This window comes from Dinoponera quadriceps, unplaced genomic scaffold, assembly GCF_001313825.1.
Source record: "Dinoponera quadriceps isolate SergipeBrazil2010 unplaced genomic scaffold, ASM131382v1 scaffold520, whole genome shotgun sequence".
Classification (NCBI taxonomy): Eukaryota; Metazoa; Arthropoda; class Insecta; order Hymenoptera; family Formicidae; genus Dinoponera; species Dinoponera quadriceps.
Genome location: NW_014554615.1, coordinates 383,148 through 404,230, shown reverse-complemented (window position 1 = coordinate 404,230; position 21,083 = coordinate 383,148). Strand labels below are relative to the sequence as shown.

Genomic DNA, 21,083 nt, shown 5'->3' with positions numbered 1-21,083 from the left:
TGTATGCACACCGCTTGTCAACTCGAGGCATAATGACGTAAACACTCGGAAAAGTGCGCAGTGCGCGAAAATACGTTCAACCTTCTTGAAAGTCGGCGATAGTTTGATTGTTGCGATCTCGGTATTTAGTGATAAGCAGTGTCGGTTGGCGATTTAACGGAAAGTAAGATAAGTTTGCACTTCTTGTCCATTATTTTGGTGCACATCGCGCATCTCTGCGTGGGCGAATGTTAGTAACGTCACGAGCCGGCGAGTTATAACTTCCATCGAGTGATAAAAATATTTCGTCCGCTCTTAAAATATTCAATCGGATTCTCGTTGGTATCACCATAAATAACATACGTTTCTCCGATTGACTCGTATCTGTGTGAATGTCTGCCACGAGCTACTATCTGGAACGCCACACACTAAAAGAAAAGATATCTAGAAAATACAAAATATTTATTCGGTGGGTATTAATAACACATCTATTTATACTAATATACATATTTTTACATCGGAAAAAAATGTGTTTCAAGTGAGAAAATATACATAAAAAATACAATTAAAGATTAACCAAAGGACGATTTCGCGAGATTCATGAGAATTCTTCCTCATTGGCTGTTGGTACGTTGATAATAGCGTTATCTTCATTCATTCAATGTTTCGTTAGAACAGTACAATTTTCACAAGTATTCCGAAGACGTTATATAAATGCAGGATAAAAGTATTCGCTGGAAAGTATGCTACTCAAAACGATGCCGAGCATTCATTGTCGAGCTATTCGACTTTCAAATTAAATTCTTCCTGCATCAACTGGTAATAAACTTTGCAAAAATGATGAACTGACCGACATATACATTCCGTCAATATTATACCGGACTTACTTTCCGCCACTATCATATTTGAATATATATATATATATATATATCTATATACGCGCGTTCAATTTTGTTATTGAAAATATTCCGATAAGATGCGCATACGATAAAACTCATTTTTCAACTCTGCCGTGTTTATGCGCCTTTGAGCAATGTTTATTCATAAAATCGTGTATATTCGTACGATCGGCGGTGCGACGCGAATAAACTTTCGTGAAATAGTGCGATTTGATTGTGGCGGATAAAGTGACACGTATGCGCGAATGAGCATTGGTATAAACCTTTACTAATATTTCCGCGTCGCCACGTGTGTAGCTTCGAACTAATAATATGAAGATCGACATTCGTATCATTTTCCACACGCCAGAACGAAAACGAATGCGCCAAAAATATGACCCGTACCGCGCATAGTTCGCACCGGGTTCCATGATACTTAAGCGGCTTGCAACATAAATACGAAGTTCGTACCGCGGCGCACATCGATCCGGAATTTTCCGTTATTCCGGCTGACACGAAAGCTAGTCTAGTTAGCGTTACATCATCCGCTGCAGTGAAACGAATTAGCTTTTTTAACGAGAAACAAGTACATCAATATGAAAAAGCCGATTTCGCGATTCGTGTACTTTCAGGTAACAACTCTCCGAGTCATTGACTTCGAGCAGGAAGTGCGAGTGCGATTTTAATCTAGGCAAACGCACGCGTCGTTTGTGTTTCACACGTGTTGTTTTTATTTTATTATTCTCCCGCAATGATGTGTTAATATATATTTATTATAACCGATATTCTATTAACTTAATACGTGTGATATTACTTCATAATATCAGTTAAAAATACACATTTTACCGATATAATGTTTTGTGTGCTTATAGGTCTGTGATACAAATTGAAAAAAATACCTTTAAAAGTGTAACAGCCACGTGGAAAATATTTAATATTTTTTACTATTTCCGATGTTAAAGAGACTGCAAAAGATCGTTATAAAAATATCACTGAAATATTTAACTGCATATCCCAAAGACACATTGGAATTTTTACGTTTCATGAGAGAGGAAATTACTTCGCAAAGGATTTAATTCTATTTTCTTTTTCTCGACGATGTAACATATAAGAACTTTAATTATCGCGAGAGTTACAATCATCCCCCGTTGATCCCAGGCTCTTATTAAGAATAACGATTTGCAGAACATAAGAAAATAGATAAAATATCGATAGATCGTAAAAATCCCCGCGGGAGTTGACAATTTCGATTCCGAGGATTGGAAGTGTCATTTCATGGACTTTTCCGCCGGTGCGTCTTCATCTCGACGTACTTATCGCACGTAATCTATATGCCAATACTTTTGCGCTTTTCAGATGAGAATTACAAGGTCGAATCAATCCCTAAAGGATACGAGATTACGATGAAGCTCGTCATAAGGTCTGTACGAATTCAAGATTTTGGATCCTTTCGGTGCGTAGCAACGAATTCCCTCGGGGAGACTGATGGAAAGATAAAACTTTACAGTGAGTATTACAGGTCCATTCGTCTCTCTAAATATTACATTATTACATACATGAAATAGTACCTGTCCAAACTGACACTTCGCATGTTGGAGATGTTGAATGTAAAATCACTTTCGAGGCATTTGTTATTTTTCAAATTGCTTTTCAACGGCTTTGTCACATTATCCATTTTATTCCATCGTATCGAAAACTGTTCGCACCGCATACCTTATTTAATTTTCATAATCTGTGTATTATTTCAATATTCATGTCGCTTTGCGATATATAATTTCCTGATACGGATAATTTACTGATATAACTAAATTTTACTTTATAAATTTCGCACTATTTTTCTTCCTTCTACGCTTCTCGGCTGTTTTTCCAATAATGTTGTTGTACGCGGGAGAAAAAATCTCGGTTACTTATGTAAATTGGAATTCCATGTATGGACAGTATAAAATAATAAGCGTTACACATGTTATAATTTTATAGATTGCAAAAACTCAAAAAGTTGGCATTTTCATTATTTTCACGTTATTTCTCCAACAGCATCGGCTGTCTGCATATGTAAAATTTTAATTTTATTTGTTACTAACACACAAAAACACATGTGATACGGAACAATCTCGTAGTTTAATTTGTTTCACGAAAATACACGAGTCGAAACTTATTGTGGCGAATATAATATTATAAATATGCAAGCACGTACACACACACACACACAACGGTAGAACGCAACGAACGAAAAAATCCGTTCTCGCACGATGCGTCTCTCAAATAACATGCGAATTAATTAAATAATACGGCACGTATATGTTGCGATATGGTTGTTTCGAGGGCAGCGGAACATCTCGTTCCGGAATTAAACTAGCAGGCGCGATTCTTAAACGGATAACTTATCGGTTTATCGCCGATCGATATGCCCTCTCGACGTAATTGCCCCAATCTCAGTGTACCAATGCACCTCGTCCCTCGCTTCACGGCGCCATTGCTAGATTCCATCATCGTTCCGTACATATACGAACTTTGGAAGTCAAACATTTTCCCCTTTCCCATCCAGTACCTCCCGTGCGACTCTGTTCGCCCACTCGTGCTGATGGAAAATAAAAAGAGAGGCAATCTCGCGAAACGTGAAGGATGTCGCTGCTCATTAGCTAACGACATTAGTAACTTCGTCATTTCTTCACGTTCATAACGATGAACGATAGCCATCCGCACGAGAACTTACGAGCTCCTCGCAGGTGCGTTCGTTGCACTGCGGGTTGCGAGGCGTCGAGTTTCGCTACGTCACGTCACATCGCGTCATGTCATCTTCGTGTCACTACGTCAAGTGTCCGTCCAGCTTGTCGTCATTATATTTCATTGGGTCTCTCGCGCGAGATTCAAGTGGCAAGCACACCAAACCGCGTAAAGCACGACCCGTCCGTTCCGTCCGACCCCGCTGATGTTAATTGATCGCCTCTCCAATTAGAGTGTCGACGCAGAGGTGGAGGGGAGGGTAACGAGGACGAAGGACGGACGCGGTCTCCGTTCAAAGGGAATGAGAGAGAGAGAGAGAGAGAGAGAAATAGAGATAGACAGAGGGAGAGACACAGAGAAATCCAGAGAGAGAGAGAAAGGGGATGGCTTTAACGAAAATCGCCGTTCATGATGATTGGATAAGGGAGAACGAACAGAAGGGGACAATGAGGGGAAGAGGCAAGTCGCGGGGAACACGCGCGAGGCACTTAATTACCGACAATTGCAAATAAAACGCCGGCTGCGGTCGAAGCGACGACGGGAAAGCCGGAGGACACGCCCGCGCACGCCTGTGCGACGTCACGAATTTCCATTCTCGCGAATCACTTCTCCAGTAATTAGCCCGGCGGTTTAATCCAACGGGTCGCGCCCCATTGAAATGCCGGTCGATCTATGCATGCCGCCCTGTCGCTTGTAGCCGGGAGCTTTTTCCGGCGCCGGCGGCACGGCGCACACGCTTAACAATATTAGCAATAATTACCGGGGGGGAACGAGCCGTGGATTATATGCTCCGCTAAAGTCGGTTAACTTCGATGGGAATCTTAGTTGTGTTCGAAGCACGGACAAGCACAGCGAAGGCAGGGAGAGACGAGGACGGGGAAGAAGGACGAATTATCGACGGACGTGGCGCGCGCGAGCGAGCGAGTGCCTCGTGCGCGGGAAGAGAGGCGAGTTACGAGGGGGATGCTTTAAGAGCGGGTAAGACTATAAGGAACTTTGTGCTCGAGTCGCGCCATCACGTCGGTCGTTCCGAGTCTGTACAATGACGTGCACGCACGGCATGCAAGTCTGTGCATGATGGCCTATATTCAAATTGCATTATATCGCCGGATGAGGGGAGAGAGAGCGCGCGCGCGCGCTCGCGCGTACGTATAGATGTGACCGATAAATACGGACGTGGAAGGCATGGTCGTTAGTTCACTTTTGCTTCGCTTACCCTGGCGAGTGCTCTTTAAGAGAGGGTTCTTTAAGTCGCAATTGCTCCCGTAGATGTGATTTCGCGGCGCTCGGTGCGTTGCTACGCGATGAAATAACTCGCGGAAATTAATCAGAGATTCGTCGCGTAATCGCGACTCCAGTACCATCTAATCGGTACGTTGCAGTGAAGGCTGGCTGCGTTTAATTGTATCGAAGAGCGTTATTTAATTACGCACACCGACGATATGCGCCATATCTGGTATATGGTAAAATTACCGCGTCAGTTTATGTTATAATCGCGTCTACATAGTAATACGAATAATATAACCGCGGCGCCTCTCCACCTTTTACCATTCCCAACCCCCTCGCTCTCCCTTCCCTTCCCATCTGGCTGATAACGCAGACAAAATTTTCTATGGCGGAGTTATTATCTTCGCGTTACTCGCGATTCTTTGCGAGAGACGGATGAAAAGATGAATGGAAAGAAGACAACTTGAATTATTTTACCTCCACGCTTGATCATTGCTCACCCTCAGACGCTATTAAGCGTGTTACCGTGAAATGGCAGGCATCGCCGGTAGTGAAGTGAATAGAATTGCGGGTCTTACCGTGGAACACATTACCAACTAATTGCAGTGAGGTGGAAGAGCTCCGAGCATCTTAAACCGCAGTCGCAATATTCATTACCACAGGCATAGAGAGAGCATCAAAGAAAATGATAGAACGGCGCGCTGATAAATGTAAATTTGTAATTTAAGGTATTTGGGACAATAACCGTTTCGACAGCTCCTCGGTAATAGCGGGTATACCATAAAGCCTAGCCGCAATTCCGATATTCGGACGGGATCTGTGTACCTATATGCGTGTGTTTAAGCGTATTAATTAATGTATTTATTAGATTACGTTGTTGTACCAAATTGTCAGGATCGCCGGGACACACATTTCGCATCTGTACTTCGGAACATGTAGTGGAGCGTATGCTTTCCGAGATTTGCAAACAGTACCACGGGTAAACATAAACGCATTGACCTTGCACAAGTAAATACGATTGTCGTTTGCGAATTGAAATCAACGTTCCATAAGCTCTTCAGCACATCGAACGAAAGTTGATTATTACTTCAACAAAGTTCAGTCCGAGCGTGCTCGCTAAGATGGTGTGCGCGTAGAAACTTTAAAAAGCGGCAACAAAGGGAGAAAAAGTTGTGCAATTATATGAATAGTAATGGTGTAAATATTAATTACACACTCGAATATATGCGAATTTTAAACTGAAACTTTTACGTTCACGCTTAAAATTGCACAAACCTTTTAGTAGTCATAAAATTCGGGTGATAAAAGAGACCATTTATTAACTTATTACACAGCGACGAGAGCGAAAGCGAGAGATTCCCGGTAGCGCGCAAACTTATCGAAAATATCTCCATTGAATGAGCATCAACGTTAGCCTTTGTTCGCGATCTCAATTGTCTCCAGCTGTCACCTCGACATGTTGCCGGCGTGCTGTCATCCTGCGGATTAATTAGAAAAAGTGCACCTTCGTCTCGTACGTACTACGTAACGCCGATGCACACGCTAGAGAATTAATATCGCCCCCTCTCGAACTCTCGACATTTCGACGGAGCGTGCAAGTGACAAGAGCTCTCTCGGTTTTGTGGAAACGCTTCGTTCGGACGACATTCCAATACGTCAAACCGGAAAGCATCGCGCGGAAAGTCCGACCGCTTGGCCGATTATTTTTCCGGTTATTACTCGCGGACAGGCTTTACCGATATCTCGATTCGCCATTTACGCCCGTTCGTTTCGAACGCGATCCGACGTAAAGCGGCTTTCCTCGTTGCATACCGTGACGGACGTTCAATCTTCATTCTGATGATCAGATCCCGAATTCAGGTGCTCGCGTTTATCAGTGCGATCCCGGCGATTAACTGGCGAAAATCACGACCATTTATGCTGCTGTCTCACCTCGACGTTTCAACTTAATACTAGCGGTCCGAATGCTCCGAACGATCGAAAATAAAAACTCTGGCAAATTAAACAGCGAGCGCGCAAAAATCATCGTGTTTCTCGTCTTAATTTCGAACAAAATTTATTTCGACAGAATTCCAATACGAAGGGAAGTCAGTTGCAAATGGCGAACCTGGAAATATTACGCGGAAATATTGCGTTCTTTTGTCAAAGTAGAAACTTGAACTCGTTCAAAGAGTCCGTGTATAAAAGCGATAATAATAGCTCTGAAGAAATTCCGCGTAGAAAAAGGGAAGCAGGATACGCATTATTCTCTCAAATTACATAGCGAAGCCGTAGGAAGATCTGTTTTAAGAAGCTGCTGCGAAATATCTCATTTTCTATCAAGAAAATACGTCTGATGCGTGCGCACGTGTGTGTGTATGTGTGTACGCGCGGATTGACAGGTTTCTCTGATTTCGATGACCGAATTCTCATTGTATCGCCACATTTTCAGGGATTGACAGGCCGCCAACTACGCGGAAACCGGGCGCGAGACGGGAGTCGAAGAAGACGTGGAAGATGGATCATAGCCATGAGAAGAAGGCCGCCGGTATGAAGGACGAGCCGATGTTGAAGGGTGACGATAATGGCGACGAACAGATCGATTTTCAATCGGCCACGGCCTCATCGGTGCTTCATCGGCATTTGCTTACGAATCTCGGGATAACAGTCATAACCGCGATACTGGCCGGCAGTTTGTCCACGTAGACACGCACGGCGTCGCGATGCGTTCGCCGATTACGTGCGAACGCGACTAACGTTACGGAAAGCATTTTCACATACGGGAGCGGACCTCGCGTATGGCAAAACGTCACAACGAAGGAATGCCGATAAGAATAACGCCGCGTGCGCGGGGGGTCTCGCGAGAAAAAAGCTTTCCGCAAAAAGTCTCTTCCTGTGTACATGAAATTTGCATGAAGTGGCCGTAAAGCGACGAGACAGCTGTTTTTATACGGAGACTCACGGAGAGTCCGAAGTACCCGGAACTGATCGAGCCAAAGTGACCAGGGTGCTTCGTGTGAAGCGCAATTAACACATCACAAGCCGAACGTGTACTAATAGACTTTCCTCTCTATCCAAAGACGTAGGAAGCCACCAATCTATTAAGCCCTTTACACCGAAGGTGCCGGCGTAGCTGGCTTTTACCGTTTCCATTCCAAGCGGTAACTTTGTTGACCTCACCATCACTTAAAGCTGAAGAAGAAAGTCCGTGGATCCGGTAAAAAGGGGATATATATTATTTGCGATCGCGCTTCTCCTTTTAAACCGTTGAAATGGATTACCGATAGCAAAATAGAAAGAACACTTTCCAATCTATTTAAATTGTATGCGGGTATATTTTATGTGTTTTATTTTAAGAATTCAAAATGTATATAAAATAATCCCTTTTGATCTGTAAAAAATTGACGATCCAATTTTTTTTCTCTTTTTTACGTCGGTATTGGCGCGAGTGCAGACAAAGATATAAAAACGTATGAAATGTAACGTTACTTTTGTATTTCAAAGTACCAGCAAAGTGTACATCGCTTGCAATATGTTAATAGCGCTTAAAGAGCGTAAGGGCGCGAGGAATGAGAGTGGTGATTGCAATGTGCGTATGCGCAAATGAATTCGTACATAACAATATTTTTTGTAAAGAATTTTTCGCAAAACTGCGAATTGTTTTCCGAAATCGGCAGTTTCTACAGCAGTATATTCAAAACTCATTACAAATGCGTTATACGTACCAAAAACACCCGGATACTTTTGGCTTAATTTCAAAATGTCGGACTTTTAATTATTATTAATCATCCTTTCCTTCTACAACAAATGTAAATGTTAGAGAATACTGAACTTCGTTGTTTCACGTAGCGCGTATCGGTTAAAAATAACAAATTCTTTTGTATATACAATGAAAATAAAAAACTTTGAAAAAATACATTGAAATTTACTCGTTAAGGAAATTAAAAAAAAAATGTAACGAATAAATGAATAATCAGGACGGTAGACGCTTGCGAATTGTAATGCCGTTATGTTATATTATTGCTTCGTGAATCGATACATATTACACATATTTACGGTATTTACAAATTTCATCGATCCTACATATCTATTTATATTTCATTCTTTCTCAAGCATAAATTACGTTGCTAAACCATAGGTATGTGCCTCACCGAGAATATTTCCATCAGAAGGGGATTTATTTCGCTTAAATATGTCGCAATAACTTTCAGACTGAGTTGCAAGATGGATTCACGATGTTATATTATAGGTACTATTCCGATGATCTATATCGGTGGCTATAAAGGAGATTGCTTCACACTTTACGTTTGCTTCAAACTGGTAGATGTGAATAGACTTTATTACAATTCGAACAGTTCGAGCGAGCAATAAAATTGCGCTTTACAAAACGTGCTAATTGGATAGAATTATAAAAAATTTAAACGTCTCATAGATGACGTATTTATTATTGTGACATCAACGAAACGATAATTACAATATTTTGCGAGGTTCCTTTCGTAAATTTTGTTATAGTTGCTTCGTTGGATAATAATTTTATTACTATATGAGATTTTATGATAATGAAAAACAAATAGGTCATTATCATATCATTATTTCATAATTTTTTTAGGTGATTAAGAAAAATAAAAAGAATATAAATAATTTTATTTATAGTTATATTTCTAACAGTCGTAACTATTATTGATCATAAAAGTGTCCAGCTTGAGAACAAAGAGTGGCCAAAATATTTATGGACATTTTATACAAAAGTGTTCAATTAAAAAAAAGGAAGATAAAGATCACGTTACGACCGAAATACGTAAGAAATAATTTTACTTATCACAATTGCAGTTTTGTTTCCTCGATTTGCGGACACGTGTTCTCAATTATCGCTAAATTCTGCATATATATGTCGAATTGCTAATCTAAGGTAACTATCGCGTTTATTTTACAGGATGACAATAATTTTCCGAAAGCTTCCGTCATTACAACGGAATGTTCAATAAAGTATTTTTAATTCAAATACCTCGAGAGACCATGCGAATGATATAGTAAATAGATTTATTACGTATTGTAAATACAAAAAAGTGACATGCATCCGTAGAAAGTATTGATAATGGGTTCGCGAATTTTTTCATTCGTACGCTGTAATTTAGCGATTAATAGAATGCGGAAGTTTGTGAGACTTCGAGAGATTCGCTTCGAGAGATATTAACCGTTTGAGTACCAAGGAGCGATTTTGCGCTTCTTCTGTTTCGCTCGAAAAGTACCAGTACCGATAACCGGCACACGCTCGACTTCTGTCGATGCACAACTTTACGGCTACCATTCCGTTTTAGGTAAAAATGAAATAATGAGACAACTGATAAAAGAACGAATTTTAATTGCAATCTAACATTTGGATGCAATCATCGGAGAATAAGACAAGCGCTATCGCACCGTTTGGCATTTCTGGATGGGGAATAAGACAAGCGAAAAAGCGCTCCTTGGCACGTTTGGACGGAGAAACAGCAGAGACGCGTGGCACTCAAACGGTTAACAAGCATTAGAGCGTAGCCCAGTTGTCTTGTCGACAACACGGGTAATTGTTTTCACGTAAATTTTCGCTTACTAATTATAAATAGATTTGCTCTTCTACCTTATTATTCATGTCGTCAAGGCAGTTGGTTTGCTTTCATGCATTTCGGACCACCCAAGGCTCTCTGCGAAGCTTTACGGATTTCCGCAGCTTACTGATTAGTGTTCTAATAGATAAATAATGATCATGTAGTACGTACATCAACGAACAGTGGGAATACCGTAACATAATGTTTCCTGAATTGTAGGCCGTAAACCGTTAAAAGATTCGTGAATATTTCTTACAAACGAATCATCATATTAATCGCGCAGATCTTAATACAAGTTTTCGTATGTGTGTCATTTTGTATTCCGGGCATTTAAAATACGCAAGATGTTTTAGAATTATAGATAGAGACTTGACTGATTAAAATGGAACTCGAAAAAATAACGAAAAAAACGAATAGATCCTACTAAATACAAGTACGAGAATTGCATCATTTTCGAAATATCCAGCTTTCTATTCGATGAGCTACATTCTTCAAATAATATCACAATGTGAAAAACTGATATTTTAGAGAAATTGGAGTGTCAGCAATTTACAGGAAGCCGAGATACATACTAATAAGTGGACTGCCACGCTGATTCTCCTAATTATTTCAATGCTCAATTCAAATTTGAATCACCAATAAAATATGCAGTAAATAAATTCACGATACGTATATTCGTTAGCTCGTTTCATTGGCTCTTTATCAACTATATCGAACTTGTTATACACAGTTAGTTACATTTTATAAATTGTAATTTTGTAAATTGAGACGTAAAGTGAGACGCGGCAATATTGTAGCGCTGGGCACACTGGTACGTTGCCAAACCACCACGGCAATCAACATGTTAATCTTCTTCACATACTAATTTCTAAAACTCGTAGTTGATTTTAACTATCTTTGCATACGGGATTTTACGTACAAAGTTACGAAGAACGGTTCCATCACGAAGATCGTATCGAAGCCGCCGAATCTTAATCGATCGCAACGTTTGGCGGCGATTGTCCTTTGAACCGGCGATAAGAGAACAACATAGACGCGTGCGTGATTGGGTGACAAAAATATTCCTTTTTATTTCATGTCTTTACGCCGATTCGTTCACGAATTACGGGGTCGTTGACTGCTACGGGACTTTTCACGATTCTGGTCTAAGAAGCCAAATTGATTTAATCAAGTAATGAAGCGACGAGATAACTCGTAGTTGGCGTCCTGGGCAAGTCAACAACCTACGAGATATCTCGTAGTTGGCAGTCAACGTGTTAAACGTTCGTTGTGACGCGAATGCCCCCACGTGACTCGCTGACCATGTGCCGGGAGCGCGATAGTAGGGGCAAGGCCGCTTCACGTAACGTTTCGTATCGCGCGTAAACTTTTCAGAAACCTATCTGAAAATGCGGCGGTTCTGCCACCCACGCATAACGGCAAACAGCTGGTGCCGCTGACCTACCGCAACAGCGCCGAGCCGATCGAAAGCGCGGTATGATCGTCAATATCTCCGCTGCTAGATATTGAAGTGACTTTGAGCAAAAATTAAAAACTGAGCATTGAAGCAATGATCTATTAGCGCAATTAGGCTGTTATGATAGAAGAGACCGATTGTCTTCGAGTTTTAGTGAAAATTAATCTATTGTGGAAACTCAAAAATCTTGGCTGACATTAATAATGTCATAAGACGTTTTTATTGATAAAACGCAATTAAATCGTAATCATGGAAAGAACGTAGCTTATGTACATGTGGTTTACAAAGAAAGCCGAATATCTCGAAGATGATGTAGTTTGCGGATATAAACATTAAGATTTCTTGTTTGTTCTTGTGGCTTCTCTATTAGATAGTTAAGTTTCTATCTTTAATTCCGAAATATCTCGTATATCTCTAAGTTTTGATCTAAATCATGATTTGTCGAATGAACAATGATGATAATTAGTGTTATATTCTCATCAACGTTAAATTAAAAGTTTTACGTTCGAACGTACGTATAGAAATATTTTAAACAGGATATTATACTCATTTTAAGATATAAACGCGTTAAACATAGGTGATATAGTGAATCTGTAGAATGCTACGTATTATAAATATTAATATTGCTTAAAAAACGCGGAACATGCAATAATTTCGATTGTCGACGTATTAGCGACACGAATCAGTCGTGCTTTCATTTCGTTTGTTCTTAATGATCGTTTGTTCTTATTTAATCTAATCAGCCGTGTTCCGTCAGACGGCAATAAGAAAGCTGCAGGTCTAGTCTGAATTTTTCGAATCTATCAATTTCGTAATGCCGCTTGCGTACGTTTGTGATGACCCCAAATGCGCTGTGTACATACATGTAGATGTGTGATAACCGACAAATTATTGTACGGCGCCGCATTCGTTCAAATGCATAGAGCAATTGGTATTGTATGATAATAGTGTGTGTACGATATTGTAGAATAAGCCTCAGGGACATGTATATACGTTAAGCTGTAAGTTATGTTAGTTTTTGCATTCGTGGTCACGATAACTCTTCCCTCCCTTGTAAATATAATATACCTTATCGTGTATTTGGGCAATAAATGTTAGACAATCGTGATAATTGTCTGTGCAAATGGTTACGTTTTACGCTATAAGCTCGTTCCATTTCTTTTTATCAACCTTCTTCCTTTACGATAACGAAACGTTTGCTAAGTTACAGACCGAACGTAAAAGTATTATATTCAATTAAAGATATATTACATGCAGACTACTTTATCCTATTCAATATTTATTCTTTAACATATATTTATAACGTATATTTTTGATCAATTTGAAGCTCACAATTTTTAACCCTTTGCACTCGAAGGCTCCGGGGCGGAGCCATTTAAAGTTTGTCTTCAAACTTAAAACAAACTATTAACAACTATTAACAAATTAAGAAAATTTAAAAAACAATAACATACAACAATAACTTTTCTTTTAATGCGCATATCATTTACTTATATGTGAATATGATCTTTTCACTGAAATTGCTTCGAGTTGCTGGTAATATGAATGAAAAAAAACTTCGAGTGCAAAGGGTTAAAAATACTTTTAATGAAGAATTCACCTAAAACATCGTTTCACAAATTTTTTCATACATTTATTTTTCTTACTGTTTTCAAATAAAAATTTTGTTGGTATTACAGGAAAGAATAAGATTCTGTTATCTATGGAATGCTTCATACATTTTCAACTGAATTTTGGACGTTAAACAACAGATGGCAAAAAGAGATTTATGTTATCTCTGTAATCTTTTTTAAATTACATGTATAGCAATGAACTTCGGTTATACGTAATTCTTAGAACAATTTCGCAATAAGAAAAGTATCAATAACAAGTACAAACAACAAATATAGATAACTGCCTCTAATCTCTTTTCTATCAACAACTGATACTTCAACACACCGATAAGCAATAGCTTTGATAATATAGACTCTCTGGAGATACGAGGATACCATTCCTGGGTGCAACATATTTTACCGACGGTACTTGCACCTTACAAACCTCTCTCGCAGAGGGCAAACGTAGCTACAGTTTTCTCTTCCAATCGATTGATTCCAAATTGACTGTATCTTCTTGAGAAAAAAAGAATAGATTAGGAAATCGATAAATTATTTTAGATATCGCCTACGAAAGCAGGAATATTCTCTGATAGAAAAGCCGTCGATAGAAGTTTGATCCAGACTGCAAATTTCATGCACACATATATATCCAGACTCTCTCTTCTCGTAAATATATTTTACATTTGTTTAATAATGTGCACCGTTCTTCGTGAGCACTCGTATACAAATTCATATTGAATTCGCAATATAAAACTCGATGCTTTATGTCGAATTCATTGAGGCGAAGCTGAATTCAAAGATTAGTTTAGTGCTTTCGAGTTCTCCCGATTCGTAAAACATGTTACACGCAGTTGCTGAACACGCAGACCACTCAACTTCGAAATTCGGAGTGGGAGGGAAGCACGAGTTTGGCGAAACAGTACGGGAGATACTTAAAGCTGCTAAAAGTCGACGTATCATCGATAAAACTATCTCGCGCAGCCTCGTATAAATGTAAGTTATCGACGTGTTATAACGGCACAGAGGGAAAACCACTTGCACCGGCGCTTCGGCTTTCTCATTCCGCTCTGTTACGTCCCCCGGTCTATTCCGAAGCCGCGTAAAATTCGGGAGATCGACTGTAACGAAGGCCCGACGGTATAATAATGATATTCGGGAAAGAATTATTATGGAACTTGGCAGCGCACTTTGGAGTAACGAGGGGAAAAAAGGGCTTTTCTCCATAAGCCAGCTCGTACATCATCGGCGCGAATCCCTTCGGACGGTTATAGAACGAGAGAGGCGGTGATAACAAAGGCGCCCACGTCGAGCGATACTAGACGCTTTGTAAACAAACGAGTCTTCTAATATTAGACCCTATAATAAGATATATATGCAAGGTATCTATGACCTCACTTGCCGTTTTATCGGAAAGCCTATTATAAGCTTTAACGACTTGAAAATAACAAGCGCGCCGAGATCTCCAAATATTTATAGCTATTATACGCTGCAGTTCGGCTACTATATAGAGACGATGTCGTTCATGTTATTTCGTTGCATCATTCGTTCGTCCTCTTGTCTTCCTGCCATTTTTACGAGTCAGGAAAGGAGATTATAACTTTTCCAATCCGTGTGTTCTTCTCTCTTTTTCTTCCCCTCCTCCCATCTCTCTCTCTCTCTCTCTCTCTCTCTCTCTCTCTCTGTCTCTCAACAATTTTAGTCGAATATACACTACATATTTTCGCATCTCCGCGGCATGTAAAATCAATATCGCACACTGGTTATGATATCGGAAATTATAATTGATTTGCTGTGGGCAAGCGGAACGCAAATTCGTCCGTGAATATGTAACAGCGGAGTTTTTAATATGCACGTACGTAAGTACGAATCCTCCCCAGCTTTAAATCATACATCGATTTTCTTAATAAAGCTAATCAAATTGCCTCTCGGGTATATTTTATTATGTATCGTTCCGATAGATAAAACCACGGTCGTGATTTTTGAACGACAATTGTAAGATGTAGGACGTATTATAATATAATTTTCCGTTCGTCGTTTCATCGAAACGTTACGCTGTTACGGGCGGTAACGTTTTATTCGGATTCGGATTGCCGGTAGTCTCGGTGCGACGCGCCGCAGACATTTCAGCTACTCGCTGTTGCTTTAGGAAACACCGTCTAAATGCAAATGATAACAGGAAATGATAAGAATCTGTACCGCTCATCCACTGTTCTATCTAGCGCACAGCGCTAGATTCCTCCTCCGCTCGCGCAATTGTAAAGGGACATCCTTTAAACGTGTTCGACGTGTTATTCTTCGATAGTATTATCGCAAAACTCACACGGCCGGATCGCCCGTCGTGTCCATATTGCCGTGAGTACACAGAACTATGGTATAAAGCGCTCCAAGGAGAAGAGAGGCTTTACACGAGTTGTTATTTTTACCACCCACGATGTTTTCATATTTCGCCCAAGGCTCGCTAATTTTACCCCGTGCTACCATCGTACATTTTCCTATACGTCCGCGCGCCCCCGTGACCACTTCCCGTGAATAAGTTTCTCGCAACTCTTTAAGATCGGCTAATTAGACGGTCTCTTCCCTTTTCATTTTTCTTCTTTCTCTTTTGTCAGTACGGAAGAGAGAATCGCGACTCGTCAAAGTAGTTAGATTATCACGAGAGGCTTCCAGGAGATTCGTGACATTGCCTCTCTAGCAGCGAGATAAAGGGACGCAAAAAGTTTTTAATTGAATGAAAGCAAATCCGTTATCGTTATTATGAATACCAAACGGGGTATGGGACTGTCTGAAATGAAGCATTTGGTGCGCCGATGTCCTATTTTTGCCGACGCAACGAAATCTAAAAATCGAGCGGGACGCGAACTTTATTTCTTTTTTTTAGGGCTTGTTTTATATACACATCCGAGGGAATGATTTTATTTTTTTCTCTTTGCAGAACCATGAAAATATCGTAACAAAGTGATTGCATCTTCCATTGTGTACTTTCCCGCATTTAGTTTACTTTAGCGATGCTTTATTTGAATTTATTGCACGTGATACTTGGCTCTCTATATTCATCGCTCGCGTCACTTCTGGCCGTTCGCTATGCGAGTCTTCATTTCATGGAACTCGTACCGTTTATACACTTCCTCGTGATAATCAATTGCCGGCAGCAAATACGACCGTCACAAAGGTACGACGTTTGTGCGCGGCTTAACTTCGCCCGATGTACAAGAGCCGCCTCACAGAGCAGCTTTTTTGCCTCGTTTGCGAAAACACGACCCTCCTCGCTATTCGAAAGCTACGGGATATCTTTGGCCAAATCGTAACTGTTCCTCGCGGCACCCGAGGGATAAATTGTCTGACCTCGTTCTTCAACCCTCCGACTGACCGTGTTGCCAAATGTGAATTGGTCGTGCTTCCGATTTCGAATTTACATCTGTACCTTGTTTCAACGCTAAAGACCCTTCCGGTACGTTTCAACTAGCCAATAATAGTCATTGAACTAACGAAGGATATTGAGGACAAGTACGCGACAAAATCCGTTTGGAAATTATGACAACGCGAAGCAGAAAAAGATCTGTCACTTATTCAATATCAATTGCTAAATATTTAGGAAAAACAATCACACCCACATTTTTTTCTCTTTTTCTATATAAAAAGATGTCAAAACGCGTCACGTAAATTAAGCCACTCAACATAGGGATTAATTAAAAAGAGTGGTATCGCCGCGTACAAACTGGTCGAAAAATTGAAATAACTTTTTGCACTTACGCTCAGCGCGTGTGTGCGCACAGAGAGAGAGAGAGAGAGAGAGAGAGAGAGAGATGATTAAAATTGAAAATCGCGCTGGTGGTTTTCCCGTCTAACGCGGGATTTAGATACGAAGTCATTAAAAATATAGCCACGAGAGGAGGATGGTATTAACGGTCCGTTGGAACAGCGATACAGATCGCGCAAAACCAAATTACTCCGCGCGTTACGAGATAACTCTGCGCATACGAATAGCGAGTTGTCAACATGCAAAACAACTTAGTATGAGAATGCATTGTGACGAAGGAGAGGCGACAAACACGTAAGGACAATCGTGGCTGGGAGAAAGAAGCAACGATGAAAACTTGAATGCGCGTCGTTGCAGCTGTTTAGCGGGGTGCAAATTAACTTTCTTAAAATGTGGCTCAATATAAGCGCGGCTTAATGGCGAGGCTGCCGTTAAGCCCGCGGGATTGTTTATCGCGTTGCATTGTGCGCGAATCCCGTGGCGACTTTTATCGTCGAATGCGAAAAATGCGAACGAATGTCACCTGAGAAACGAGGTCGACGTCTACTTTTTATAATCCTTTTATATCCGCTTTCGGTATAACGGCAACAGGCGTGTTAATTAACCGCTTGTACTTTACACAAACTCGCGCTTTCACGGTTTTTTTTCGTTAGACGAAAGTCTAGGTAAAGGAGGTTCTTAAACCGCTTTTCTTTTAAGAGGAGCGTAATGAAGCACGCTGTGGAACGAAGAAAATAGCACGTATTCTCTATATAAATCGAAAGCGGTAATTTTCGCCATTAAGCCGAGGTACCAGCGTTCACCCACACAGAAACGGTCAAGTAAATGAAACTCATTCGATTTTCGTTGTTCATTCGCGCTGGAGCTGGTCTTTATATATATATATATATATATTACAAAAGAAGTAAACGGAACGTAACATCACGAGCGCATGATTTTGTTACCGTATCTTCAATTATATCTGAATTACTACATCGTTTTCAGCCGTAGCTCGCTCTACGAAGCGAGAAATAATGGCTGATAGAATTTACTGCGTGGTCTATTCATATTTCTGTTCTCTTCCTTTGTCGCGATTAATTCTCATTGTTAGTAATTTTCTGATAACACGCAGGAAGTAATACGCCTGACATCGCGCATCAGTCAAATCGTTTGCCATCTGTAAAGGCCGTAAGAGTCCGCAATACTCCGCCTCATTCAAATTCCTGTCAGGACATAAAAGTTACAGCAGCAGGTATTACCGTCACTTTGTCTCCGCGCAATGTCGCCCGGTAAACAGGGCGGAGTACGTTTTCGGTGGGGGGCCGGTGTGACAGCGTAGGTGGTGTCCGCGTTTTAAGACGATCGTAAACGGCGTGTAACAGCAGCTACGAGAATGCATCCACTCGCCTCTTAGTGCGTCCTCCCGTTTTACACGGACAGCCGGGAGAAAGACAAAGGTGAGGACGCGGGGCAGCGGGCCGTAAGACGGGGATTGCAGAAGACAAAGACGAGGAAATGGAGAGAGAGAGAGAGAGAGAGAGAGACACGGGCAGAGCGAACTATGGCGTCTTAGATGGCAGATAGCGGTTTTATGGAAATTCTTCGCGGTCGAGAGCATGCCTAATGCTCTGAATAATATTCCGCAACCTAGCTCGCGAGGTCGTATAAAATAGGCGGCTCCAAGACCCCACGTGGTAATTGATGATCTTTTTATTCTGCCTGCACGATGCACCTTATTACACCGGTACGCGTCTCCTCTCCGCGCCGCCTTCTTCTCTCCAACGGTACCTTTCGGCCCGGATTGCAGCAGCCTCAGCTTTATTTCTGCGCTGCTTATTTATCTCCCGCCCACCATTATTCCTCGCAGGCCAGCTCTGCCTGTATATTAGTAACGACAGCAGACACACTGGAGTAGGTCGTATTTTGAATTTTCTCGACGTCGTATCGCGCGCCGTCTTCAGGATTTATATCACAGTGTAAGTGGATTATTAAACGCATCCCTTATTTTGGGCGCGGCATGATTAATGCTCTCTGCGTATGTCGCGCGGTAACACGAAGCTTGTGTATCACGCAAATCCGATAAGTACGCACGAAGAGGAACGTTAATCGTGATTGTGATTTTAATACAGATATAATTTAATTCAATATTGAATATTAATGCTATTAATACAACAGAAGCTATTAACTGCATCGAATTAGATCCCGGATATCACATGACGGTAGCGATTTTGCCGAATAAAGTAGCAGATAGTCGTATATTAGGCGATATCGAATGAAATTGAGCAAATATTAGATAACAGCTGACTAATTTGACATCTGAACAGATTGCTTCGCACTGTGCGCAGAAAAACGCTGGAAATTTCACAGTTCCCAACAGCGTGTCGATAGCTTCGGATTACGTCGAGTCCTGAGTCGTCGCCACCCTGTAGCGAGCACCGCAGCGAGCGGAAGCGGTTTGATTTCGCGATTACGATTTATCGCGGATTGGATTTATTACGAGCGCGGAGCAAACGGTACGAATGTCGTTCGATTTCAACTTGCCTTTTCTGGCGAACCGCCGCGCGTTCTGATTCGCGAAACAAGCGTCTCGGATCGGAATACCCCTCGCCGCGGGCATTCCTACTACCGTCGAGAGATCCGTTTCCCCCTCGTATTTGCTTGAACGTGTCTCCCTTGCTCTTTGCGTGCGCGAAGCGGTCCTCGAGCACGGAAAGTTTTATTATTGCCCGGAGGGTATCACCGCCAGGCAGTAGACATAAAGGATCCTTTCTATATATCCGCGGTCGCGCAGAGAGTAAGATTTTGCTAATGTGCTTACTCGTCTGCGTTCGAGCCATTCGGGGACGCATACCGTGTGCGCTCTAATCTAAAATTCCGTCGCTCTCAGCGAAGAGCGCTCTCTCCGAGCGTAATGAGACATGAAAATGAGGGAGAACGTCGCTTCGATTTCGCCAATTCGCGTTTACGCGTCTCCGGACTTTTATCGCATCGCGACGCGTTTCTTACCGTACGTACGGCATCGTAGCTGCAGCGCTCGGTTACATCGTTAATGGAAAACAGTCTTTACGATCAGTCGGAAACTTTATTTTTATTGTGGGACGTCGACGTAACGAGGTGCATTTTGTTCGACGGTGAATGTCGATATTTCGATGCATTTAGAGCCTCCTTTGATTAAGGTGTGCTACATCGGCGGCGCGGATCGATGCGATAACACTGCTAGTCGAGATGATATTGTAGAGATTGGAAGACTCGAATGCATACTGAGCTGAAATTACAGTCGCCCCGGTGAAATCCATATAAAACACGGAATCGCACTTCGCCTCGTGAAGAATTACGCACGCGCGTGTTCGCCTCTGCGAAATTATCATATGACTTAATCTATTCGCGACGCATCTTACTTTGAAATCTTTCTCATCGCGGGAAAAATCGTGACGACGATTACGATTCCTGTGAATATAGATGATTTATTGACGATACGGCTGTGCAGGCGATATAGCTGCGACGGCCCTATACGCGTCCAAATAACAGATTGCGCGAATTCATATATTTGCAATCAAGAGGCTAGATCTGTGCGATGCATAGAAGAGACGCTTCGTGTTTACCGTGCACTCCGCGCCGCACTTTTTGATGAAGAGTAAATGATCCCAGCGGCATTAAGGCGCAGCTTATTTGCTTGTCACAAATCGAACATGCGATAATTATTTTTTATCGATCGCCACGCTCGAATGTTCCAGACTGCTGAAGAAAATGGAGGCGCGGCAGTTCCCTGCTTGAAAATTTATGGAGTACTACCTGATGGAGACTCATGTTTTATGAATGATCGGGACTTCGATGCAGCAGCGTCCGACATCATTGCCGATCGATAGAGAAATTCGAGTCCTCGCGGAGACCGCCGCAACATTGGCCCGCAGAGAAGATTGTTTG

At 41.5% G+C, this 21,083-nt stretch overlaps 1 protein-coding gene across 2 annotated transcripts in view; it reads left to right on the top strand.

Annotated features, from left to right (window-relative positions):
• Positions 1-8,603, top strand: part of LOC106740577 (neurotrimin-like) — a 90,741-nt gene extending 82,138 nt beyond the window's left edge. For both annotated transcript variants that reach the window (XM_014611763.1, XM_014611762.1), the window contains exons 7-8: positions 2,214-2,363; positions 7,240-8,603. In XM_014611763.1, coding sequence (XP_014467249.1) covers positions 2,214-2,363; positions 7,240-7,493 — 404 coding nt within the window. In that variant the 3' untranslated portion in view covers positions 7,494-8,603. The remainder of the gene's footprint in view (positions 1-2,213; positions 2,364-7,239) is intronic.
• Positions 8,604-21,083: the final 12,480 nt, after the last annotated feature.